At 43.8% G+C, this 27,412-nt stretch overlaps 2 protein-coding genes across 20 annotated transcripts in view; both read right to left on the bottom strand.

The window, feature by feature from the left end:
- The window catches only part of TRAF5 (TNF receptor associated factor 5), a 28,706-nt gene extending 4,749 nt beyond the window's left edge, over nt 1-23,957 (bottom strand). The window contains exons 1-10 of one of the 6 annotated variants that reach the window (XM_068939767.1): nt 22,328-23,957; nt 8,534-8,758; nt 6,427-6,484; nt 5,069-5,170; nt 4,010-4,174; nt 3,491-3,568; nt 3,034-3,108; nt 2,676-2,768; nt 958-1,098; nt 271-439 (exon numbers count right to left, since the gene is read on the bottom strand). In XM_068939767.1, the coding sequence (XP_068795868.1) occupies nt 271-439; nt 958-1,098; nt 2,676-2,768; nt 3,034-3,108; nt 3,491-3,568; nt 4,010-4,174; nt 5,069-5,170; nt 6,427-6,484; nt 8,534-8,748 (1,096 nt within the window). In that variant the 5' untranslated portion in view covers nt 8,749-8,758; nt 22,328-23,957. Of the gene's footprint in view, nt 1-270; nt 440-957; nt 1,099-2,675; nt 2,769-3,033; nt 3,109-3,490; nt 3,569-4,009; nt 4,175-5,068; nt 5,171-6,426; nt 6,485-8,533; nt 8,759-11,307; nt 14,204-15,030; nt 20,931-20,984; nt 21,419-21,735; nt 21,830-22,327 lie in introns of those variants that run through there. The other 5 variants (XM_068939765.1, XM_009668966.2, XM_068939769.1 and 2 more) reach the window with 5 other exon arrangements.
- Nucleotides 23,958-24,040: 83 nt separating this feature from the next.
- Nucleotides 24,041-27,412, bottom strand: part of RCOR3 (REST corepressor 3) — a 29,261-nt gene continuing 25,889 nt past the window's right edge. For all 14 annotated transcript variants that reach the window (XM_068939755.1, XM_068939752.1, XM_068939763.1 and 11 more), the window contains one exon: nt 24,041-27,323. In XM_068939755.1, the coding sequence (XP_068795856.1) occupies nt 26,979-27,323 (345 nt within the window). In that variant the 3' untranslated portion in view covers nt 24,041-26,978. The remainder of the gene's footprint in view (nt 27,324-27,412) is intronic.

The raw sequence follows: 27,412 nt of genomic DNA, 5'->3' as shown, positions 1-27,412 counted from the left end.
CAATCTACTGGCCTAACCAACCCCAGATCTCTGACCCTGCAGCGCCACAGAAGTTCAGAAGCTGGGGCCTGAAGTAACATTGAGGCGTAAGGGAAGGTGGGAGGATTGAGCACTCCCTACCATCGATCGCTCTTAGAAATCAAGAACAGGAAAGCGATTACCAGCTAAGAGCTGCAGTTAACCAACTATCGCATCAGGGCCTCTGCGAACACTACTGAGTGAACAAAAATCCTAAAACCAGGCAGAAAAGAAACAAAAGTCTCAACATACCTAAGCGCTGATCGTATGTCTCCATAAGGGCAATCTTCTGTTTTACATTTTCAATTGTGTCAAACAGCGGTCGCAAGTCTAATTTACTTTGTTGCTGGTTTGCCATTTGTATTAACTGCTTTACTTGTGACTCCAGTCGTGCAGATTTATCCAGGTGACTGGCAAGAGCCTTCCCAATTAATGCCATTGGAAGAGTGTGAGAAGCAGAGACAAGAGACATTCATAAAATCAGTCTTTCATTTGAAATAAGATAAAGAAGTCTTTAATATGTCAGCAATATCCACTACATGCTAGATGCGAAAATATTGTGTAGGTTGCCTTTGGAATGTTTCCAAATGCTCCCTCGTGGTTCATTCAGCATTTACTCGCTGAGAAACCACCCTCATTCAGTTCCATTCACACTGCATTACTTCATTCAACCATTTTTTTTCAAGTTTACACCTGCAAAATTGCCATGGGGATCTGGTCATGAAGGATTTATTCAGTGCTTGTTGCCCAAGCCAGATATCCAAACTTCGTTTTTGGATAAAATGAAAAGATAATATTATATTGTAAAAAATAAGAAGAGCTTGTGAAGAGTTTGGGAGACAGTATTTGTTACCATCCTGATATTAATGACAACCACCACTGGATAAACATATTCCAGGACGCAAGAAAGCAATTGGCCAGAAAGGTGAAACGTCTTACCTGTGTGCTTACCATCAAATTGCTATTTTTTCCAAACAGCTGTGTAAACTGCCTGAATTCCTTCTCGCACTTCTTAACTGCCTCTGCTAGCTGTTGGATTTTTATCTCTTTACATTCCAGACTCTTACACAGGTCAGATATCTACAGATGGAAAAAAAGCAGAGTAAACACCAGGTAGGCCAAAATATACAACAGTCAAATAAAAATGTATGCAACTACACAAGAAAAAACATTTACCATGTAAATGCTCTAACTTAACTATGTATAGCACTACTTAATTCAAAATTCATGGAAAAGCACTAGTAAGTACTGAACATCTCTGCCTCTTAAATCTGACTTATTATTGCCCAGGTTGCAAAGCAAGATTTCTAAAAGCTTCTCTGTACTACGGTGTTAACTTGGATTTAAGCAGGAGCTTAGAGTGCAACAGTCTTTCCTGAACATTTACTGTATTTATGTTGGGGATCTGCCAGACAAAAACATGTGAGCCCATGGCATGTGCTGCACCTGCTCCCAGGAGCGGCCCTCCCATTAGCGTGGGTGCCCTGTGCACCTTCCACACAGGAAGCGCACACGCACGGGACTTGCAGTGCGTTTGGGACCTTTTGGACTCACTGCACACATGCGATTTTAGCTTGACAGCACGTACACAGTAGGTGTGACATCTCCTGGGAACAGCCTCGTAGTGCATGTGTTCATGCGCAGGAGGGCTGTCTAGGATTGCTGGATGTCAACGTCACTCATTGGAGCTAATGCTCCCTGGAGCATAATCAAGACGACAGATGTCAAGAAATGCCAGTAGAAGTGCAAAATTCCTGGAGTCTAACTGGACAGAATTTCCAGGCGGAAAAAAGACGAGATTTCCCAAGAAAGCCATAAGGTAGCCATATTTCTTAACAGCTCTGCGGGGTAATAGGTACTGAGAGACTCATACCTCTCATCTCTGTCAAGATGACACATTCTCCTCTGCTGTGGGAGTATAGATACCGGCACGCATATATGTGTATGTGTGTTTCTGTGTGTATGTATATGTATATATGAATGTATACTTACAGATATATTTTTTTCTGTACTGGGGTCTAACAAGCAAAAGGCATGCGTAAGTGAGGAGTACTGACTCCAGAACTACAGTAGATCACCAAATGGTTGCGTTTTGGGGCACTCATGTTTAAAATAAAAGAGCAAAAGAGTAAGTCAACCATCAGCTGGATGCATTCACTTCGGCAGTATTAGGCCTATGCCCAGTGTCACCTGTTGGGAGCAGCGGAAACGATCATGTAAGGAAAAATGCTTGCGATCCGCTCTGCTAGAGGACACAGCCAGCAGCTAGTCCTGTCTCTGCAGAGGGCAAGACATGGGCATTTAAAAGGCTCCTCTTCAGTGTGTTCTTGCAATCTCAGCAAGCACTGAAATTTAAAATGCTCTATCTGCAAACCTCCTGTCCACTGTAAGCAAAGGCAGAAAGCAAATGAAGTGAGAGGTGGCAACGAGCCTCCCACTGTGCTTGGTGGAGAACGTAAGTGCCTGAGCACAGGAGGGTTTCCATCTAATTGACTGACTGCGCTGGAAGGGCTTATTCTGGCTTTTGAGGTGCGCACAGAAGATAAAAGTAGTCTTTTAAAATGCAGTTGAGCTAAAACAGGCAACGAATGAAAAATCTCATATCGTCCTCCAACCAGCCAAAAACTGCTGAAGAATGCATATTAAAAGTGACTTGCCTGTTCTTCCAGTCTGGAGTTCTTCTGTAAAATCTGCAGCATGTGTTCTCTCAGGGCACCATTTTCATGTTCAGCAAGTTTTCCTCTTTTAACCTTAGTGAGGCAGAGGAGAAAGTGAAAGAATCTAATAAAAAGGTAAACATTTCTGAGGTTGTTTAGTAAAAAATGCTATTGATGCAAGAGTTTAAAATGTCCCCTCTGTGCTTTGAAAGCGAGGGAATGGCAGTCCTGACTCTTTATTTTAGCCAATACTAGAAATAGCCGTGAAAGAACAGAAACGGTTATTTTGGTAAATACTCCGATTGATTTGGGAGACAAATCCCAATCTCAGTACAAACAAAGACCTATAAAACAGTACCTTTACAAGACAGCCATACTGTTTATAGGGACAATCCACTTCAGCCTCAGGACACACAGTCTGATGCTTTTCAATCTGCAGATATTAACAAAGAAAGTGCTAATTAAATAAATATTAGGTAACTTATTACATTGATAAAAATTAAGTGTCTGCCTAAAGGATGAATAAAGGCTAATGTCAGTATACCACTGATCGCATAAAGGGGAAAATGAGCAGTCAGAGTCAATAAGCAAGCCAGATGTTGCATTGGCATTGCAATGCCAATGTTTTGCCACGACTGAATGCCTCATTCGTAAGATGAGACATAACACTTTTAGGACAAAACAAAGAAAATACTTAGAGCAAATGAGCAAACCGATTTTATTGACATGGGCCAATGTGGTCTGCGACATAAGTTTCAATTTTCATAGAAGTGTGCAGTTTGCTGAATTACGGTACGTGAAAAAATTATTAGTACCTCCTTTTTCAGAATTATCTGTGAACAGTTTTGGAGGCAAGGCACAGGATAGTCAGGACAATCATCTTTCTCATGATTCTGAGGAAAAAAAGAAACAAAAAAAGGCAATGGTTTGTATCAGGCCCAAGGAACATCACATCAAAGAATGATACACAGTACATTATAAGCAAGAATAGGCAAGTACCTCAAATGTACATATTACTTTATTCTTGCCTGTAACACACCATTCTCTATTTTTGTAAAGTAGTATACATAAAGGAAGCTATTAATTGCTGGCATGCAGAAAGGAATCACAAAAACCACAAGTGCAAGCCCTATACCAGCTTGTTGTTCATATGAGAGCTACGGCAACTGGTATTATTTATTTTACACATTTATTATGCTTTCTCTTTCAAGTAGTTGGCCAAATTCCATTTCATGAGTTATAATGCCTCCTTACAATGCTGGGAACTTTTCACTCTGCAACATTAAGAGGCGAACATGTGCTATAGATTCCCAAGAAATGTTTTATGATCTTACCTTTATGTTGATTAAGAGCACGTATTTATTACAGTACTGACACATTTCTTCTCGAAATTTACAGTGCTGACTTAAGTGATCTTTCAAGTCTTTCCGAAGAATTTGATCGCAACATCCATCGTTAGCGCATTGCACGCTTTCAAACAAACACTGCTGAAGATGCTCCTGCAACATGTAACAGCAAATCAAACTCGCAGACGAATGAATACCGAGCACAGCTAGGAACGTGGTTCACTGCATCTTCACTTGCCTAGTACGCACCTAGAAACATTTGGCAGTTTGGTAACAAACAAAACAATACTCTTTCCTGGTACTGTCTCAAAAGTAGGGTAAGCAGAAGAACCTGAACATTTGGAGAGCCCTTTCTTTGGTTTCCGCTTTTCACTCAGTACACCAAAAAAAAAAACCCCACAATGCCTGGCATATCTTGGCAAGCAGCTGTGAGTTTTCATGGCGCATCCATCACATAGTGTCAAACTGCGTACAAGTCATGTCTGGGCACTATGGCAATACTAAAGCTATCTCTGAGCTCACCCCTCGGATACCTGGCGCAGCACAGCTGCCATGGCGCTGGGCTAGGAAGCTTTCTCCGAACCAAGGCCCTGCTGAGAAGCGTGGCCATGACGCTAGGCTGAGTATCAACGTGCTGCATTATCTTGGGTCTCTCTCCTTAGCGCTATATCACACTGTGCAGACATCCTGAGGCGACTGAATCATCCTTGCTGTTTTAAATTCCCGTATTAATATTTTTTTCACTGTTGCAAAGAAAACCTTCAGCATTTCACCCATTAAGACCCTCCTGAACTTAAAAATACAGATGCATTCACAGTGAGCTAAAGGCAATCGGTTCTTGTTAAATAACCTAAGGCAAAGCTGGACCAAGCTTACAGCTATAATATTTTCAGTTGATATTTGTTACAGACAAGGTAAGTCACGATCTACGCACTTAAACCACGTTGCTACAATAACCCTGAAGACAATCACTGAAGTCGATCGTATAAGACACATCAGAGATTGCACGAAAATCAAAGGCTTCAAAATTTGATCAAACTCACTCACCTGATATCGGCCCAGAATTATTTTTGAATTGCAATCAGGCATATTTTTGCAAAACACTTGCAAGTTAAGAACTTCTCTTTTACAGCAGTTGTCTTTGAATACCTGTAAAGAAAGTAAGCTAGTCTTCATATGAGGTTATATAGGATGTTACAGAGAATATAAAAAGACAGCAAAACATCACAGGAAACCTTTTAAACACAAAAGTGTAGCCTCCATAACCACAGGTATGGTTCTTGAGAAGTCATATTGAAAATGTATCCTAAAAATATAAGCGAAAATGTTTACTGTGAATTTTCTATTAGGCATAGGGATTTTTTTTTCCTACACACTTATTCCACAGATGCCGATCCAGCAGGATCATTAGTTCAGGAGCTGCCATGCTACTTTTAGGGCGTGCCTGAGCTAACAGCCCCCGTCAGACCAGACCAGACCAGCTTTGCACGAGCAGCCCCGAGGTTTGAGCAGTGCATGTTTGAGATGGAGAGGTGATGCTGAGACACCCCTTCCATTGCTTCCAGGAAACAGCACTGCCGCCAGTTGTGTAAGCAGAAGCAAACTGAGCTCTCAGAGCAACCTTTCAGTCTTCTTTAGAGACCTTCCTATGAGAAGCATTATAAAGCTGTTCACTGTTGCATTACTCAAAATTTGCACAGTGTAGGAGAGAGTGAGTGAAAAACAACAACTTCATGGACATTCAGACTACAATTTCCTATCAGGAATAGGAGAAAGAGGAAGGAGATATATACGATGTCACTGGAAAATACATTCTGGTAGGATCAAGTAGGTAGCATACTTTCAAGCTTTGGCATAGAAATAAGGACAAATTAATCCATTCCAAAAAATTCGGTAGCTTACAAAATAAGAAGCATGAACTTGTCTTTTGCTCCAAATAGTTACCAAAAAAGTAAATTAAGTCTGCGGGGCTAATGAGGTAAATCGGAAAGAGTTAAGGCAGCAAATTAAAGCCCAGTCAAAATCAAAGGCAAACAAACAAGATTTCCCCAGCAAGCGGGGGGATTAAGCAGTAAGTAAGTAAATTCTCCACTAAAGGAAACACTGAGCACTAAAGAAGATTTAAAACTCCATGAAACTCTTGGCCACTCTACAGGAAATACGAAGGACTAAAATGATTTAACTTCAGAACATGGGGTATAAAATAAAGCTTTAGCTATACATCCATACTTTCTTTCTTTCTTGCAGAACATCACTGAACACACTGTTTCCCTTAACATTGTTTCAGAAGACAAAAGATGCTCTGCCCCTGAGGACTAAGAGACTAAGAGCCACCTTTTCTTAGCTGTCTTCCTTTTTTCAAGCGGATGTTGATCGCTGAAGCAACTGCAACTACAGCCACTCACCTCGTGCATTTTTATTGTTTCTTTGTCGACAGGACAGGTGGGTACTGCATTCAGTTCTCTAGATCAAAAAAGAGTCATGTTAGCTCACAGAACACTTGATTTATTTTACAAAATTGGGCCCTGCTAGAACCCCACTCTGGGAGGAGTCGGTACTAGATGCTTCAGCATCAAGAGAGAAAATTCTCATAATTTATGTGGCTCGGTTTCAGTGTTGCAAGGGGTAAAGGGGAGGATTTTCTTTATGAAGCCTTTCAAATGGTCAGTAATATCTTGAAGTCTGAAGTTTAGCATCTCTGATTTTCGGATCTGTTGACACGTTTGTTATTTAAGTCAACAGATGCTTTATACCACAGGGATACTTAGCTTCTGAAATCATGCATATTCTTGTTTGTTAAATTATCCAAGAAATATATACCTGGTTAGAAAACATCCTGTGAACTCACAAGTTATAGAAGAGAAGGCTAAATCAGGCATACCTTCAGTGTTCATAAGACATGTATCTGGGCATTTGCATAAGTACCAGACAGGTAGAATACAAGTGAAAACAGTCTTGCTATGTGAAAAATCTATGAGAGAAATACAAAATCCTGAATATAGGGGATAGTGAGGAAAAAAGCAAGCATCATGAGCGCTTCCAGGAGGCAATATGAGAAAATACGTTAAAATCCTACTTTCGCACTCTTCAACAACAGTTCTGTGCAAAACCCCTAGATAATCTGCGTATTTTCCATACACAATGTGCCTTTTTCAGATAATCTTTATGCAGCCTATTCATAACAAGTATAAGAACCTGTAGGCACAAACAAGAAGAAATATGTCACCAGTTCTTGATTTGCAGAAAAATCTTTAATTTCCTACATTTTACTCACCTTTATAACAAGTTAATTTACGTCTGCAACGCTACGCTAAAATAAATCTTACCTGCTGCACTCACGTCAAAGTGGCATTTTCCTTTATGAATCAACAGAAGATCATACCCTGAACTGATGTAAAAATAAATCATGGAAAGAATGTCACTTGTCTATATCCCACTCATGTGGGATACCATAAGAATCCAACCGCACTTCAAAAACGCACCGATCTAGCAACTACAAAGCCAAATTCTGCCCACAGGTCTAAGAGCATAGTAAGCTGCAACAGTGTAACAGAAAGCAGAGTTTGTGCTACACATGTTAATAGGATGTTTTTTAATTAAGAGGACTTTATCACTCTGTGGCCATCTGTTGCTCACAAATGTCGTATCTGGAAAAATCCCATAGTCTGCATTAAGATCGGCCTTTGTCTAGCGCAAGCCGTACATTCCTTATTATGACAGTAAAATAAGTTCAAACGGTTCCTATCTTAAAAAGCTCCCAGAAGTCCTATGGCTCGTATGAGAAAACGCTTACTGAGGCAGTGTCCATGGGGAGACAGCCCTGAAAGAGCAAATGGCTAACGTGAAGCATCTAAAATACATTAAAAGTAAACCGTGAAATCCATCTACATAATTAAGCTTCTCTGTAGTCCTCCTGGGCCAAATTCTACCTCAGGTACACCAAACAACACGTAATGAATTTCCAGACAGGTCTCCGGGGTAAACACATTTCATGGGCAGATAAATCCCAAGCAGATGGATGCCCGTGACCTTGTGGTCTCACTGTGGTATCGGGTAATACAAACATCAGTTTTATAACTCCACTAAAATCAAAGAAGCTACACTAAAGCAAACGGCTTTAATCCAACCACCAGTGCCAAAACCATTGGAGTTTAATGCAACAAACTCACCTGCACAGTACAGTGATAGACAGACAGCCTTGATGCGCTGCTAGACAGTATCTGACTCAGTCGTGCTTAAGTTCACAGCAAAAATTTCCTTACTCTGACTTCTACGCAATTACCAAAGTGATCCCATATTCCTTGCCCCCACCAGGTAAGGTCTTTAGAGACATCTTTAAAGCACTGAGTATGCAGTGACCGAGTTCAACAGAGTCTTTCCATTGACTCCTGCACTTTTTACCAAATCGTTACTATTGTTACGGCATTTGGAGTTGACTTATAGAAAGTACTGGCTTCTTTTTAATCAGGGGAGAAAGGGGAGTTTGTAAATAGAGAAGGAATGCGTACTAACCTCAGAGAAAGAATGCATTGCTGGCAAAATCTGTGACCACATCCCGTCTGGTGAGGATTGTGCAGGACTAGGTGGCAGTGGGCACACTTGTACCGCTCTTCTAGGGTTTCGACAAACTTGTAGTCAGCGTCGGGTTCGAAGTCTAGAGAAACACCGCTGGCAGAGTTTTGGCGTGTGAAGATGTCTGAGAGACCAGTAAATTCGTCACAGGCCATGGAAGCTATACTAGAAAACCAAAAGCAAAAAGAAGCCTTTTAAATATTTACAGTTGGTTAAATCACCTCAGCTACAGCTTGCAGCAGACTGCTCGTTATTTGAGGATTTTCATTTACAGAAGGTTTCAACAGATTTCAGAGGGAAATGCAGCATTAAATATGGAGGAGCAATAAAAAGCTCAGAGAACTACAAAATGATGCACACTTCGTTACGTGACCAGTACAAAAACGCATTTTGGGAAGAATTTTACAACCTGAAAATTACTCCCCTGAAGAGAGACTTTTTTCCTAATTTTCTTGCAACAGCTGTTAGTTGCAAAAAGTTAAAACTATCATAGATTTAGCTGGGGACAGAAGAGGTCAAGTCTTGACCCTAATGCCTGCCAGCAAAGTCTACATGTAACATAAAGCCCACCCGCCCTTTCTTACTAATTCACTGCACTGGTTCAAAAAGAACACAGCTTTGTGGTTAACAGCAAGGAACCAAAACAAGGGCAGCAGAAAGATTTTTACCTTCAGTTTAGGTGTAACAGAAGCCAAAGCCTCTTAATTTGACATCTTTCTTTTTCCAGGTGGTCACTCATTTATAGCAGTAAATTATAACACTATTTTTCAAAATCTTACTTACTTGCGAGTTCCTGGCTATATTAATCCTGTCTGAAAGATGCGGTGGGGGAAAAAAAAAGCAAGACTGCAATCAGAATTGTGACTTAAGTTTTTCTCTCAGCCCACCAACACGCATGATGGAGCACGCACAGCACAGGCAGCCAACGTTGGCTCTGTAATAGGAAAAAACAGCAACCTGTGTTTCCAGCCCTAATAGCTGCAAACCTTGAAGATTTGCCACTGATTACTTACAACTTCACCTTCAGCAGACCCTTCTTACCGAGAGGATGTGGACAGAAGCTGAATGCACCTGCCACAGCAACCTACTCGCAATGAAAAATTTAACTCACGGTTTGCTCTTCTGGCCATTTTTCTGTATCTCATTATCGACAGCACAAAACACAGCTCATTATTATATCGCTGCATTTACCTGCCAGCTTGTGTGAGCCCCCCTGCCCTCTACCAGACCGAATGTCAGATTTACTCAAGCGTAACTAAGCACATCATCATCTAATGTCACAGGAATATGAGTCCTAATAATACTATTATGAGAATAAAAAATCAGTGTGCTAAACAACCAGAGACACAGCATACACCCCCGCACGGAGAACTGCTTGGGCAGCGAACATCTTTTGCAAACAGCCCTCTTCGGTTGCTCCAAACAAACAGCCTTCTGCTTGGAACGAGAGACAATTGCCCATCTCCCTCCTTCAGTTTTTAAATGGCTGGCCCTTTCTCCTCCAAAGATGGGTCTCCCATTGCTCTGAGGCTCAATTAGAAACAACTTCATTTTTTTCACATCAACCAGGGACGCAGCGATGCAGCCTGGAGGAGCTACCAGCCCGGCGCCTTGGGGAGCTCCGTCACTCGCTCCAACAGCGGACGGTGCTGCTGCCTCTGAGACAGACAAGTAAGTGTCACCGGTCACTTCTAGAGCATAGACCACCTATAGGACGCGTCTCCTACTAACCCTCCCTGTTAACGGCCAGGTAAAGCCCTAGAACACGTTTCCTTTCAGTTTCTTATTAATGCTTTTTCTCATTTACATAACATCCAACTTCCTGAATCCTACTGCACTCTAGGACAGAGCTCCTGACGTTAAGGATTTAGCAAGTTAATGCTGCACCATGTAAAACCCCACCAGAAATCCAGTTGTACCAGTTTCTGTCTTTTAGGGTCTACCTTACTGTATAATGTACTTCTAGCTGGGGTAAACAATGTTATAAATATTCTAGGCAACAAAAACAAGGTTAAGAAGAAACAGTTACCAGCCCAAAATACCATCCAGAAACTCATTTATAGATCTCTCTGCTCACTAAATCAACAACATTCACTCCTATCCCTTTCTGAAGAAAGCACTTCTTTATATAATACACCTTCCACACATTTTCCTGAAATGAGATCACTTCTTTCCTTAAGCACCTTCAAGATGCACATATATCCCCCACCAAAAAAGAAAAGCTATTCCTCAAAACGAGCCTCTGAGCATCTTAGTTCACACAGCTTTTCCCCTCCTCCTCCTCCTCCGCCCCAGCCCGGCTCAGAGAGCAAGCAGCTGCGTTACGAGGCAGGGACGAGCCACGGGCGCAGGCAGAGCGCTCTAGGCGCTACGCGGGTCTGGCTGCTGAGGTTGAGGCCAGGAAAGGTCCGGATGCGCAGAGCGCTTAGGACGTTTGCACCGCCGCCGGCCTGGCGGTTATTGCTGTGGCGCCTGCAGTGGCTTTCCGAGCGGAAAGGGGCCGGTGAGAGCTCCCCCCTTCACGGGTCCGGCTGGGAGCCCCGGGGCGACGGCAGCACCTTGCCTGCCGGCTTCCCTCTATTTTTCAGTGGAAGCCTTCAGGTATTATCAGCTCTTCCTACGCAAATTGGCCGTGAATGGTGTCGGGACTTAGAGATGTTTGGGATAACTTCGAAAAGGGTCCCTTTGCTGCACTGGAGTCACTGCTGGCTTACGTCGCTTCACCGGATCGCCTGCCAGAATCGCTGTGCGTTGGGGCGGTGACGTTATTCCAGAGGCGTCGACAAATGACATTTCTGTGACAAACCGACTGCAGTCAGCGCTAAGAGTGATGTCATCCGAACCATTACAAGCGGAGCGTGATTCCCGTCCGAGCGCGTACGTGTGACCCGGCGCTGACTGCAGAAGCTCCTCTTCCACGCCTGCCTTCAAGCGTCTGCCGCCTGTGCCCTCTCAACCAAAACCAAAGGGAAACAGTCAGAGGAAAAAGTGCTCTTTGTGAAAGAAAGAGCGCCCATGGTTAACTGAATCAGCTTCCTGCTGACGCTAATGCCTGCCCCGCACAGGAGGTGAGGTATGCTTTCACTTCTGCATGCTACGCCGCCAAGAACAAAGCCAAGGTATCCCCTTCTTTGCATACGCTACAGCTGCTTAGCATGCAAGCTGTAATATTGCTTTAACATGTCAGACAGTGGTGGACTCCCACTGTATAAGGATGCTCGTGGCAGGGGCACAACGCACACAGCAACGCTACAAATAGACTTGCACTGCAACGCCACTGGAAAAGCGTAGAGAAAATGAAATGCTCTGGGGACACAGAAAATCTATACGTCCGAAAACTTCCTTTCTATATCCTGGCATAAGCAGAACGAATTCTGACCTCACATTGGAAAAGTAGTTTGAGCCACTAGAAGCTAAGCCCAAGTCGTACAAATAACTACCGCACAGCGGGACCTCAGCAGCCACACAGCACAAACAGCTCGTAGCTACGCTGCCGTATCGCCTCAGTATCCCCACCCATACCAACGACACCCATACCGCCACCCATACCAACGGCAGAACGCTCCGGAAACATCTTCTTCCATAAACGTGTGGTACGCAGATGCTTTTAAGTTCATTGGGAAAAATCCAAGGTGGAGAATTTTCATAGTGAAAATAAGCTGTTTTAAACGTGCGCTATCCTAACTACCACCACACCAAAGCGAGGCCAAATATTTTCTATTCAAATAGTCCACATTTGGTTTATCTTATTGTGCTGAGAAAGACACAAGCAGACAGTGTTAATAAGGAGAAAAATCAGCATGATATCACTTGTGAAAACACAGCCATCATATGAACGCTTTTCACACCCCCGTTACAGCGGTTCCCCTCCAGCAGTGATGCTCCCCGTGACGTCTCCCCCAGGGGCGACGCTGCTGATCTGGGCCACCAGCAGTCAGAAGGGAGGAGAAACAGTGTGCAACACCTACATCACACTGCACGACACTGGGCAGAGAAACGGTTTGGGCAACAAAAACGTGCACACAGAGTAAAAACATCTCTATAATGCGGTAATTCTTTTCTAAGAGAATATGTTTCCCTGTTTTCCCTCATGTGAAATCAAGCTCCCAAGAGGAGTTATCGGATTACCGCATGAGCTACAAGGGCAACAGCCGCTCAGGCAGGCTGTAACACTGGCCTGAAAATAGACCAAAACATCGAGGATGGCTGACCGAAGCACAAGCACTAAAAACCACCTTGTCTTTTAGACCGAGGAGGGCAAATATGTGAATTGTTACCACAGCTTTGGTCATTATGTTTGGACAAGAAAACAGGACTCTTGGTCCCGCTGGCTAGCAAAGAGGTGGGTGGCAGTGGCTGCAGCATGGTCCCTGCCCAGTGCTCCGTGTACGGGGAGGCTCGTGCCTGGTTACCTTCCCAAACCGGAGCATTGCTCCGTAGAAAGCACTGTGCTGGCTCCCCAAGCATATGATGGGAAAATGCATATGACAGAGCACGGAAAGAGACTTCCAGTCATGCTCTCCCACTTCTAGCTCACCAACATCCCTTTGCTCCAAGGTACTTGGCAGGGACAGGTCTGAGAAGACTCTCTGCCCCTCCCTCAAAAATTAACCATCTTTTATGGCATATTAGAACTGGAAGCCTGTGTTACTCCAGACGGGGAAAATGTTTGTAAAATTCAATATACTTCAGAGGCCTGAGACCAATTCATTCCATTGGGAGTTGATAGACAGAAACATGACGGAAGGGAATGTAACTTGCATTAAAATTACTCTCTCCAAACTGCCTTATCAGCTAGGTAGATCAGCTGTCTCTGGTATTTTTGAACGAAAATAACCCAGTTATATGACTTACTAATAATATAAGGCTCCTCCACACAAACCCTGCATTGTGGGGAAAATAAGCCCCTACACTTAACGTATAGAACTGTAAAGGTAATAAAGTCTGCAAAAGACCAACTACAGATAGCTACACACTTAAAAATATGTATGTATTTAAGATACAGCAGATTATATTGAGTCATCTAAAAACAACAGATGATGCCATCTGATGTCACTATGGGATCATCCTTGTCCCTTCGGATACAGGAAGAGTGACAATATTTTGACCAGTGACAACAAAACCCACTTGTGGGGTCCCCACAGGGGGGAAGGATTCTGGATGCACATTTGTGGCTTCTTACATGAGGAGGAAAAAGATCCGCCGCTGCATCGAAGTAGGCTCCCCGTGTACGTGCAGGGCTCACTCCTGGCAGCAAGGCAACCTCTGCTAATAGCCTAATCCCTTAAAAAACACAGTGCAGCGACCAACTGGTACCCAGGAGAGAATATTTCTAACAGCAGGAATTTCCTACCGGATGTCTGCCTGGGGACCCACAAGGGATGTAGCTACAGGCAGAACCAAATTTGATTTCTTTGGTATACAGGCAACTTTTATCCCCTTCAAATTTCCGTATCACCTTATTCTAAAAGCACAGTAAAACAAGCATCAACTTGCTAATCTCCATAAGCAAATTTTCATTAAAGAGAATATGACTACATGGTTTTCTTTGCATAGATTTACAGCCAGGCATTACAATAAATTCCCATAAGACTAGACTTCATCATTTTTACGGGCAACATTAAAATACAACACTAAAAATACATCCATATAACTAACAAAGTGTATCTAGCGCTGAAGTAGCTTTGATTTTGTGGCCTGCTTGCTTATTTGTTACATCTACTTTTTTCCATGGATCTCCTAATCACTGATTAATGAATTTATATTGTATTACCAAGAAATCTCTCTATATCTAATCAATACAATATTATCTTACAGTAATCTGTACACTATGTCTTAAAATAATCTCATTTCACAGCTAGAAAATAATTTTGTTCCTAAAATCCATGCAGTCACTCTACAAAAAGTTTACATTCAATAGCCATTGAAAAAGAAAAATCAGTGAAACACTTGGTCCTTAATAACATAGTTACTTGAGAAAAAAAAAAAAAAAAGCTTTCAATATCTGCATTTCAAGTTGGTAAATACTGATGCTCCTGAAGAATATACTTATACAGATCTTCCTTGCTCAGACTAACCCACCACAAAACTGAGTAATTCTTTAATTTGGCAGTCACTTTAAACTTCTTTATCAATACCTGGATGTTTTACTGCCTTCCCCAGCAACAACACAACTTTACATAAAAAGATCCCCAGCCAGCATCGCTGACATTACAGAGCCGTACAAACTCTGGGCAGTATCTATGCCTTCTGACGAACTCTGTCTAAGATCTCTCAGATTCTCCAGCCTTGTATTAACAAACCTGCACGGTTTTCAAACATCAGTCTGCAACAGTTAATAGCTGAAGAGCCATTTAAAGACGGCAAATAATTATAACATCGCCAGAGTCCTGCCAATAATTAACAAATTAACAAGCTATCTTTTGACAGACCCATACCTGAAAACTGTAGCTGATCCTTAACGGGGAGAAAACGAGAGCGTGCGCGCGAGGGAGAGTGTGTGAGTGTCAGCTCTGTGGTTAAACAGCAGTACGAGCATTTTAAAGCAGCAAGGGCGTGGAAATCCCCCAGCGTAGCTTTGAAAAGATCATGTCTAAAAATGTTTCAAAGTGTTAGGACAAACGACAAGCCATTGAAAAGTAGTTTCCCTTAAGGTGCTGCAGTGACTGCAGAATTCATTTCTTGGAGCAGCAGAAGGTTACCAGTAACTTTCCTCACAGTTCTTGTTTTCACATTAATAGCATCACTTTCGAAAAAGGAGCAAGTGATGTGACCAAATTAAAAATAAAATGGTCAGCAGGAAACACATGAGGATGTAAGGAAAAGCAAGGTCCAACCTTGAAAATCCCTCTGCAAGTAGCCCTTATGAACACAGCGGGATCAACTCACTTTAGGAAGACTGGGGACTGCTTATACAAGGAAAGTGCACTGGTCCAACCTAAAGTTAGCACAGTAAAGTTAGGCTGCACTAACTTTCACTGAAGGCTGCCTGGACATTTTATATTTACAACAACTTTCCAAATGAGATAAAATCAATTTTATGAAAATAGATGTTTATTTTGGGGCTTGTAATAATTAAAGTGCTTGCACTCCCTATTGATTTTACAACTCGAACTTAACTGCATACGCAGGATTCCTGGCAGTCCTCCTCTTCACAATTTCTCTGTATGTCAGCCTCCTCTCCCCAGGCAAAAATGTATTTCCCTTACTGCAGTGCCACAGGCTCAGTTTACAGCCTCACCCATTCCTTACTCTCCTCTGCTGCCTCCCTTGGCTTTCTATTTTTATCTTTTAATTTTGTTTGCTATGTAAACAAAAAAAAAGCTATCAGCTTGAGCGTTTTACCTTGCTTTCCTTGGCCAATTAGATAAACCCCCAATCAAACAAAGTGATAACAACCTTTTTTTCCCCTAAGGTAAGGCATCTTATTTTCTACAAAAGCAGTATTTTATAGGATTCCTGTTATTTAAGATACTGGTACACCAAAGAAAGCTTCTTTCTATCTTATAGAAAATGCAAGTCATTAGCCTCTTCCCTTCAGTCGAACTTGCTCCCAGAGCATTTCTAATCTGGTTCAATCTCCCCTCACAGGAGGCACTTCCACCTACCACGCGTTTTCCCCAAACCTTCCCTGAAGCTCGGAAACGGCCAAGTTGTCGCTAAGTCAGTGCAACGCTGACCAAGAGAAAAGGCCATCATTTGAAGGCATGTCACTTCTTGATCAATTAAATTGATGCCAGTTGTATTCCTAGATACAATGTAAGCCCGCTTCTGTGGTTAAGTTTTTTAAAGTAGAAGACATCCTTGTGTCTTTGCAATCAATACACGTCCTCACGACGCATCCTGGCCAAGCTGTTGCCTGTATACAACCTTAGCACTGGTTGACATCAGAAGAGCAAACCAACTTCGCAAGGAGTTTCCATGAAACTGGTTGCTCTAGAGGAAGGAGAGATCCCGGCCGGCTTGGCGCGGAGGAGGCCGCCCAGCCGCCAGTGCAACGCTCGCCAGCACAGCTCCAGGAAGCGCCAGCTGCTTCTGGGAAGCTTTGGGGAAAACCCCAAATGGAGAAGTTGAGTAGGAGCAGGATCTTAATTTTAAACAATTTCACTCTGCAGATGAGTAGCAAGCAATAGTCTGGCGTTACCATTCACACACATCCTTCAGTGGCCTCCCCTGCCAACACAGCGCCGAAGACCCTGCGCATGGAGGCAGGAACCACTAAGGAGCATTAGAAAGTTTACTTAAAGCACGCGCAAGGGGACGAAGGCATGTGAGAAAATAGGCAGCAACAGCATTTAGGAAACAGAACGAAGGAAAAGAAACGAAGATACAAGAACAACACAGAGAAAAGTTATTGAAAAGAAGTTACGGTGACAGACAGAGAGTAAGATGATTAGTGCTTTTAAATTTATTTTCTTGAACGGAAGTGAATCAGAGCCAAAGCAAAGTCCTCATCTCTGCTAACAAATAAGTAGGCCACTACATATTTTGCAGGACTGGGTCTTAGTGATGGGCATTCATAATTCCCCTTCTAACTTTACCTCCCCTTCCAAGGAGGATACTACCTCTCCAAGGGGATATACTCTCCAGGACTTCAGCTGGCTTGCCATTAATACCTATTCAAGGCATAAGAGAGTCTTGATTTCAATTTTCTGCACTCCTAATCATTCGAATTAGTCTTAATGAGTAATTTAATCAGCATGTGCACAGAAATCTCTGGAAAAACTCAGTTTCTTCAGTAACCTCACATCCAAATCTCTGGGATAAACTAAAATTCTGCTAAGGCAGTTTTTCCGCGTCATGTTTGATTTCATCTGAAGAATTACAGCAGTACAAACTGGGGGTTTTGCGCAGCCCTCCTCCGAGCAGGCCTTGCAGTCCCACAGCTCGGCGGCCGCCCGCGGCGCCCGGCTCTGCTGCCCCGGCCAGGGCTCACGGCCCAGCGTCGCTCCGGCAGCACTCGGGACTAGCGAGCCCAGCTGCCCCCAGGCAGTGGCTTGCTGTGACCTCAGACAACACGCAACGTAAAAAGGCTACTAATACGAGGTGCAACACAAAAAGGCTGCTAACACGCTGCGGGTAACGTCCTGCTCTGCTCTCCTAGTTGGCACCAATTTTCTGTATTTCGGCAGTGAAGAACATCACTACAGTTTTAGCGTCCTCAAGGCATATCAAGGCTTCACCAGCTTCCCATGTTTGTAACTCCTCAGTGAAAAGCTGCCAAGACACAAGGTTACACTGCTGACAGCGAGACAGACAAAAGGATGATTTTTTTTTTTTAACAGATTATGCCCAATACTCCTGTATACCATCTTCCATTGAATATGTGGTCCCATAACCATTTATCTCTGCTGTCTCTAAGACAACATTAAGAAATGAAATCTGTGATTTTTGTTTCCGTCATACTCAGTAAGGCCAATATTTCAATTTCAAGCGCACAGATACATTTACAGTTTTGGGCAGAAACTTTGTTTCTGAAACCCAAATATATCCTCTCAAAATAGAGAGGACTGAAAACCATGTGTGACTTATCAGTGAAGAACCCCTGTGTGTGTGTGTGTGTGTGCGTGCGCGCGTCTCACAGTCATCACTGTGGGCAAAACTGGTTTGCAGATTGTTCCTCTCCTTGAAGTTTGCTCAGGCACTAGAAGGATTTGTATAATAGCAATAATTTTTCATTTCGATATTATGATCCAGAGCAATGTATTTACCCTTACAGAACCCTTGCCTGTAAATGTCATTATATTACAAATATAAATGAGGTTAATCAGTCCCACACACAGAGACAAATACGCTTAACTTGAAAGCACTCTGGGCAGTCCCATACAAAAACCACTGTGGCTTAGGGTACAGACAAGTTTCTCATACACTTATTTACTTGTTGCAAGACTGAGCTGTGGAGACTATGGAAATTTTTGTACCATTTTTATTAACAATACGCATGATTCAGCTTCCTCATCTCCCTGAGCACCCCTGCCCTGGACAGAGGGAAGGCGAATGTGCAACAGCAGCACACTGCTACCTCCACTGGTACAGATAATGCACAGCTAATAACGGGAACATTTACTCCTTGTGGTCATTAGCGGAGAAACTTGGAAAGAAAAGGCTCAGACAAGGTTAGGTTCTGAAGATGCTGTTGCTCCTCAGGGCACAGCTCAAGCACACCTTGGGCATGCAATACCCAACCACCCAACCAAGCTGGCTTGGGTCCTGATGCAGCATCCTTGCATGAGCACGATGCTCTGGGCTGGCCAGTAAGCACTGCTGAGACTGCGATGTCTACGAGGTGCCGCATGTGAAAAACTGCCAGTATCACTGCCACTATTGCCCCAAGAAGATCAGGAGCCCATAAAATACTGCAACGCACACAGACTCACTGGAGGGCCACAGAGAGGAGTCCACAGTCAACTATTCCTCGATGAGAAATATTGTCTACTTATTTATAATCAAAAGGCCAGACAAAGAATTGAAGAAGATAAGGGGTTATAGATTAGCTTAAAGAAAGAATGCCAAGAACAGCGCAAAAGCTGGGAAATCAGGCACCCTGTAAGTCTGCAGCAACACACCAGCGTGTGTACCACTGGTATGCAGCACAGAAATAACAGCAGCCGACCTCATTCACAGCTCCCTGCTGTGCCCGCTAGGTAACAACTAGCTCCTCTCTTAAGGACACCACCTATCAAGCATGCGGGGTGAAATAAAGACACCTCTGTTTTCTGCTCTTTACACTTATTTGAAATTCCTTTTCTCAAAGTCTCCAGCAACAATTTTTAAAATCTTGTCCCCTCTTGGATGCCCTTCCTCACCCTCTCTAAACTCCATAATTATTCCTTCGGTATATCCTCCTCGTGCTCTCTGCAGTTTCTGTGACTGCCACAAGCTTTCCTCTCGTCACGATTTTACTCTGAATCTTGTATTTCGGCAGTTAACAACTATCTAGCCAAAATTTCTGTGTCAAATACACACAGATCTACCATATTACTGCAGACTATTTTTCTGCACAAGCTGCAGTCTCAGCTTCTCCTCCAGTATCTCTGCTGTGGACATCAACTCAGACTTAACCTACTGCCCTTAGCCCTCCCCAACCAGCCCTTCTGCACAATCCCTCTCTCAGTAGCTAAAATCGAGATAGCCTGCCCCTATTACACTTGGGTTCATAACCTTTGGCCCTGCCTTGGACCTAAAGCTTTAGAGGTTCACAAATACCTGCATGATGCCCCCATACAATACAATATTTCTTGTCTACTTATGCAAGTAAAACTCTACTCTGGGCTCCCATCCGCCTTTCATTTTCCAAAACTCAGTTCTCTGGAAATGCAATCTTTACTTATTCATCCACCCAGAATGCTGCTGCAGAGATCATTTTTCTAGGCCACTTCTTTAACCACCTCACCACTCTCTGTCCATCCCTTCACCATCTCCCCCTTCTCTGCTGCATCAGAAACTCCTCGTTGCAAAGCTGGTCCTAGCCCTTGTCCCCTGCCATCCTCGAGAGTTTAAAAGGGCCAGTTTCATCTCCGGCCAGGCAACGATACCAGGCTCTGCTGTCTACTTGCTATTATTGTCAAGCAAGAGTGCACCAGGAGGACAGATATTTTGGAGGAATATTAGCAAGCGATTCTACTCAAATCTCTTCTGCCAGGTATCTGGAAATAACGGGCTTCCCGGAAGCTATGACCACTGACTGTCACATTGGTGCAGAGGGTCCCGTTGCTTCCTACTGCTCTTCCATCCCTCCGTGTCCCCCACTCCTGATGGGAACTACATGCTCCTTCAGCCACAGACAGCAGTTTTACTCTGTGTGCACAGCCCTTAGCACACTGGGGCCCTGACCCATGACAAAGGCTCCTCACGTGACAACAATACCAAATGTAATTAAGGCTAACAGTAAAGGAAGTTACTCTGTGTGGGCTTGGGTTCAGTGTAGCACATGAACACCATTACTCACCCTAAGATAAAAAGCAATAATGCAACGTCGTCTACAGAAGAAACAAAACCAAGTAAAATATCATCCGGGTCAGCAGTCCAGCATAATAACGTGACAGACACCCAAATTTTTTGCTTATCTTTAAATCTGGGTGCACTGTGTAGAGTTAGCTAGAATGGTTTAAAATTACAAACGTGTTACTGCTGCCATTCTAGAGACGCGCCTGACCTGAACGCACCAAGAGAGTTATTTTTAGAGCCTTATTGCAATCTTTCAGTCATCCTGCATTTACAAAACGGAAATTGTGAGGAAAGTTGTTCTTGGCTGACATCAGGAACGAGCAGCCAAACTAACAACAGCCAAAGCAATCCAAGAAGGGCAGCAATGCAAACTCTCCGTTTTTCCTTCTAACTCTTAATGTGTTGAAAGTATCCGGTCTCAGCACGAGGCCTGGGGGCTCCGTACCGTCCCAGTACGCTGTTGATCAGGGAGAAGTCAGAGAGCTGCTTGTGCGCTGCTTGTGCACGTGCAGATGAGGAATTTCCTCCCCCGCCGCAGAATCCAACTGCCGCCAGCAGCGATGCTTGTTACGGCCTCCCTGCAGTTCAGAGAGGTCAGCACGGCCGCAGAGACATTGGTCAGGGCGGTCCCTGGTTTTTTGCTTGGTTTTGCTTCTCATCTTCCAAAATTTCAGGCCCGTAAGCCTTCAGGGCATGCTACCGGCCCACGTTTCCCCAACAACCCTGCCGGGAGAGAGGGGCCTGGCCGCTGGCTGCTGTGCATCTCTTAATGAGGGGAGGGATGAGGTCGCGCTGCCAGCCCGCACCGGAGCACACCCAAAGCTCCGCTCTCTCAACAAGACAAACCTCCCAGCGCGGCGAGAGTAAAAAAGAAAACATTAAAAAAAAAAGAAAAAATCCTCGGCGCACGCAGTCCGGGGGGGGGGGGGGGAGGGGGTTTAAAAAACACACAGGCCTCATTTTTTCAGGGAAAAAACCGTGCCGAGGCGCAGCGCAGCCTTCCCCCCGCGTTACCGAGACGGGAAGGGCGCGGGGAGAAAAGGCTTCACGCGTGACGCGCCCCCCGCGCAGCCCGGCCCCGGCGCCGCCGCCCGCCGGCACCTGCCGACCCCGCCCGGCCCCGGCGCCGCCGCCCCGGCCCCCCCGCTGCCCAGGAGCCGCCCGGCCCGGGGGGGCGTTTCCCGCCGCCGCCGCACCTGCGCCGGTGCTCGCTGCCTCCGGGGCCGGGCCGGGCCGGGCCGCGCTGGCCGCCGCCGCCGGGCGCGGGAGGTCTGCGGCCGCCCCTGGCTGCGCGGGGCGCGGCTCCGTGCGCCGCGGCGGCGGCGGCGGCGGCGGCGGCGGCGGCGGGGCGAGGGGAAGCGCCAGCGCCGCCGCCGGGAGCCGCTTTCGGTTTCGCAGCAACCCCCGGGGCCGGGCCGGGGAGTCCCCGCCGGCGGCGGGCGGGCGGGCGGGCGGGGCGCGGGCGGGACCGGCCCCGGCCCCGGAGCGCGGCGTAGCGCTCGGCGTTATTGGTAGCCCCGCAGTAAAGCTACAGCGGTGATGTTCCTGCCGCGCCTTCGGAGAGGGCAACGCCGTTGCTTGAGGGAAGTAAGACGAACAGGCCAGGAGGCAACGTCTCCGTGCGCCTGGAGAGCGGGCGGCCTTCGCCCAGCACCGGCCTCGGGCGGCGGGGACCGCACCGGGACTAAAGTGCTCCCCAAAGCAGCTGATCAAGTTGGTTTTTCCAGCATAACAGCCCCACAGACGTTACCGTAGGCCGGTAGTGTTTGTTAATTGCTCACGGCGTACCGAAGGCACCTCTTAAACCAAGAAACCGAAGGCAGCACAGCCACCCTCGAGCTGCAGCGAAGCGACGCTCCTCCAGCCCTCGCCACCCGGCACCGCGCTCCCTCCTCCGCCTCCTCGTGAAACCACTTCCACAAATACCAGTCTCTAAGGAAAATACCGTGTTCGTACGCGAGCAAAAGCAGTCGGGTTGACCCCAACGAAACAGTTAGGCAGCGTTATCTGAACTGGTTTGAGATGGGCTCTGAATAAAAAAAAGGCCAGTTTCGGAAAGACCTGACTTCAGCTATCTGAAAGATGACCTGCCACTCGCGCATGTGTCAGCTCACCTCGCGTTAAGAGTCTGGGAGTCCAGACTGACGCTAGTCAGTCAAAACAACAGGATTTCCACTTAAAAGTGATTATTTATAGGTAAATATTTTTTAAGTGTAAATGACTACTTTCTTTGGAGTTCAGATCTAGTTCCCAGGACAGGTTTTCTGCGCTCATGAACCTCCTTCCATCGAGGAACATTACAATTCCCCTGGAACACAACTTCATGATGGAGAGGACTGGTCGCTCAAAAAGATCATCAAATATCAAGGTTGAGACCTTGAACGTACTTTGACTCTCAAGATTCAGTGAGTGTAACAAAAGATGTTTTGTATTTAGATGAAGTTCGTATCCATGAAGCAGCAGCAGCAATCATGATATGTAAGTCCCAGTGGTTATTTCTGTGACAGTCCAAGAGAAAACTTCAAGTCAGGAGGAGATGGGGATTTGTTTCACTGCTATAATTATTTCAGTGTGCAAGAGTTAAGGGGGGAAAAAAGCATTAAGATTAAAGAATAATTGAAGCAACTGAAAAGTAACAGCCTTCACTAATAGTGAACATGAAAATGAAGAAAAATTTAGGAGTTCTACTTTAGCATCAATTTAAAAGTTGTCATTTACGAAAGGTGTACTACCGTTTTATATAGCCCAGATACTCTTAGCTGTATTTTTTATTCTAACTCCTCTCTACTTGAATCTGGGATCAAAAATTTGTAGTCATCAGTATGAGCGTACAGCTGGCCACCGGCAAGGTTAAGAGAGTTTATATATTTGTCCTTTTTATTTCACATACAACTTCCTGTGATCTTTAAGGAGACAGCTGTCATGACAGTGCCTGCTTTTAACTCACTCAGAGAAAGGTAAACACTGAAGCATAGCTATTTCAGCCTCAGGAGAAGCTGGAGGTTCACCACTCCTGCTGTTAACTACAAAGCTGTATTTAGATACCCCTGTTGCACTGTAGCTGGGGCAACTGCCCACTCCTCTGTAGCATTCCTTTTTGAAGGGCATCTTCCACTTTGAAATCCACATCTAGCAAACTATCAAGGTCAAGAAGTCTTTGCTTTTTGCTCTGACAATTATATTTCTGCTACCACCATCTCTAATTTAATCTGTTCCCATCTTTTCCTAGCAAGAGGCATGACATTGTTCTAGCACCCCTCATCCTAAACTCTTCCCTACACTTTGCAATTCTGATCTAGTCATACATAAATTCCCCCACAGTTTTTCCCCCAAACTAGCTACTACTTTGTGTTTTGTTTTCTGTGGACTGAATTTTCCAGAATACAAACCATATCATGAAAAAAAAAAAATCCCAACAGTATAAAAGCTACAGATACAGACACTATAGTTTCTTTTGCTTATGATCAACTGTAAAACAAATTAAACTGCTTTACTATGGTGTGCAATGTTTAGTGATCGTTTTATTAATGCAGAAATATCTGCTTCCCATTCTGAATTAAAGTGCAACAATTAAGTCTGATATCTTCTTTTTGTACATCAATTTTGCAGTGCGGTTCCTAGAAGACATGTAGTTCAAGTTATGCCTTGCATTTGTAAAATCTGCCATTTTAGTACTGTTTCGCTTTATTAACTAAAATAAACTGTACAAAAAGCTGTAAAGTTACATTAGCTTTAAACAATGTAGGATACACGTTCTCTGGCAAACTTTAGTGTGCAAACATTTTACATTTCTTAAAGTGACAAAATTAAGCCAACCTTGAAGTCAGAGTTCATTACTACATTACAAAAACCAGAGACTAGATATGTCAAAAGAAATTCCCCACTGAAATTAACACCGTTGTATAATTTTATTTCTAATTCTTAAAAAAATAAATGAATTTAGAAGAGAATCACAGTATAAGGGCCCTAACATTTTAGACCATTACAAGGTACATAAAAATAGAAGACACAGATTCCTTTAAAACTTTAATCCTTTGATTAAGCAGCAAGCATATCACTCTCCAGGCAAACACTGCTTAAAACAAATCCTACCCCCAAAACAGGACGTGCAAACCGTATGCACATATTCTGCAAAGCACACAATAAAGACATTTTGCTATGTACATACTTATTTAGTACTACAAATGCTAGGAGTTCCCTACTGTGTGCTACAGTATGTAAATTAAGAAATACTACCTATCTTTGACCCTCCCTCCCCCCTTCAACTACAGCACCTTTGCCCAATTATAGAATATTTAAACAAGATTAAACTGATTTACAATGTACTGAACAGTTTTAAAGCAGTTGGTGGTGGCCAACTCTACTGCAACACCCAACACTGTGCATACTGAAGTCTATTGACAAGAGACAAGACAAAAATTAGCAAAGGTACAATACACACACCTGGGAGACTCAATGCAAACGAACAAACAAAACAAAACAAACCCCTGAAGATGTATCCTATCACTGTCAACAACGAAAATGAGATACTCGGACAGGATGTCAAAATGTACCGGGTGGGTTTCACAGCAGTTTTAAAGTCTGGAGAGCAGCCAGATTTGTACGTAGTTGTTGAGGGGACATTCATGACTCCCAGAACACAAGTTTCAGTGATCACAAATTCCTCAGTTCGTGTTTTACAGTGCTGCTTTTCTTAGCTAAGAGGCCATCTGATGCTTATGTAGCGGCTAAGGATCTACTTTGATGCAAGAGAAAACTCTTTAAGAAGGATCTTTCGTATGAGACTTCGGCGCATCAGAAAAGAGCCATTTGGAAAGCAAATACCTAAAGTTTATGATTTTGAGAATGTGTCTGAATGAAGAGCTGAACTATACAGTGTCAATACCTTAACTGCAATTTAGGCCGTGAGTACTATAAACTTTAGATTTACAAATGAAATGGTACAAGAGATTCCTATTGCACAGATGAAAGCTCTTAGCCAACTGTTAAACTGATCGTTAGTTAGACCATTCAATTTCTCTGTGAAAAAGACTAGGGATAGCACATTCCTCCTTCCAATAAGGGCTCATTTTAATCAAATCCAGTTAATAACAGAATGTATTTAAAATGGTTTTCAAACACTTGCAGGTATAAATAAAAATAACCTTTTAGACTAGTACGGCAGTCAACCTGAACGTTATTACATACTTGAAAATGCAGTATATTTCAACACCTTGATCCAGATCACACTTTTTTTTTTTTAAATAATGTTTCAGACAAGAACAGTTTAATGAGCACAGTGAAAACACCTTTCAGTTTCCTAAAGTTGGAAGCAATGATTAATACCCAAATGCAGATTTAACTTAGTTAAAAAAAGGAAAAAAAAAAGCCTAGAAAACCTCAGCCCAGCGAATCAACTCACCTAGAAATAGCAGAAATCAGACACTCATTTAACACACTAAAATTGGGTTGGCAGAAAATAGCCCCTATTGCCACAATATTCTATCACCACCACCAGTCTCTATGTTTTTATCCTGACTTCTTAGGCAAGATATCAATGATCTGTCAATATCTATATGAACTGCAGACAGCCATTTACAGAGAAATAAAAGAATAATGGTTCTTGCTACTGTTCCTCTCCTGTCATCCCCCAGGTGCCACAAGTTGCTGCCCTTCTCTCCGCCCCAGCCTACAAGAGATTTTGTGGCAGAAAACTGGACTCCTGTTTTCAGTTAACTTACACGATTAGAACACATGTGAGATATTTAACGTGTTTGGTACAATAGCTCATCATGTCTTTCAAATACTCTTTCAGAGGAGTATTTAATAAGAAAGTACCTTTCTAAAAAAGAAAGTGTTTTGGGAAAAACATGAGGAGAAGAAACACCTACATTTTACAAGCGCATGAAATGCTTCTACGGTTATCTAAACACGGCCAAAATTCTGAACCTAAGGCCATTAGATTTTTTTGCACGAGAAAGTAAAACAACCAACAAAAAACAACAACAACAAAAAAACAACCAACCAAAAAAACCACAACCCTACATGTAGGTGTCCTACAGTAATATCTACTCCTAGATTTGCCAAACTACTATCCTGTAGTTAGATAATCGACTATGAAGAACTGTTATAAAATAAATAGAGTAAAAATCAGTTAAACAAAATCTTGGTGTGTTGAACATTTATTCATTTAAGAAGTTAGCTTCCTTCAACAGTTATTCATATAGAGGAGGACTGTATTGTAGGCATTGTTCTGCTGTACAAGTCTTCTACACAAAAAATATTTTTATACAGATGGTCATTCATGTGGTTCCATTCCTAGTTATCAGCTTGCTCCTCCATAGAACTGGTCTGATACCTGTGAAGGCTTGCTCTTTTTTCCCCTTCATTACTTGGAAAAAAAGTAGACATTGATACAATTTTTCAAATGTAGGAGTTAGCATAATTCTGCCTTATTTCTTCAGTGCAGAGTAGACTGCGATTCTGTCTGAATTCCAATAAGTGAGGGTGGCTGCTGGCCACTAACTGTGGTTAACACGGGCCTTGGATTTAGACGAGGAGGCATGGAATTAGCTGGGCGGATGAGAGGTGGGGGGGGTTGGTTTAGAGTTGGCCTTGGCTGGATAAATCGAGCCTGCTGTTGAAGTGGTGGGGGCTGACGATGGAGAGCAGGAGCAGCAGGAAGCGCTGGACGAAGTAACGGGGGCGGCTGGTTTAAAGTTGCCATGGGAGCGGTAGGTGCTGGAGCAGATGCCTGTGCTGGAGGTGAAGGGCCTAAACACTGAGTGGCCGGCGTGCTTTGTGCCTGCACAAAGGACAAAGACAAGATTGCATAAACAGCTGTCCTAGCCAGAACGTAATGCAGTTGGGTTGCCACTGTCCACTATGCAGGAA

This window comes from Struthio camelus, chromosome 3 (assembly GCF_040807025.1).
Source record: "Struthio camelus isolate bStrCam1 chromosome 3, bStrCam1.hap1, whole genome shotgun sequence".
Lineage (NCBI taxonomy): Eukaryota > Metazoa > Chordata > Aves > Struthioniformes > Struthionidae > Struthio > Struthio camelus.
Note: the sequence above shows the minus strand (reverse complement) of the source record. Positions and strands in the feature narration are given on the sequence as shown.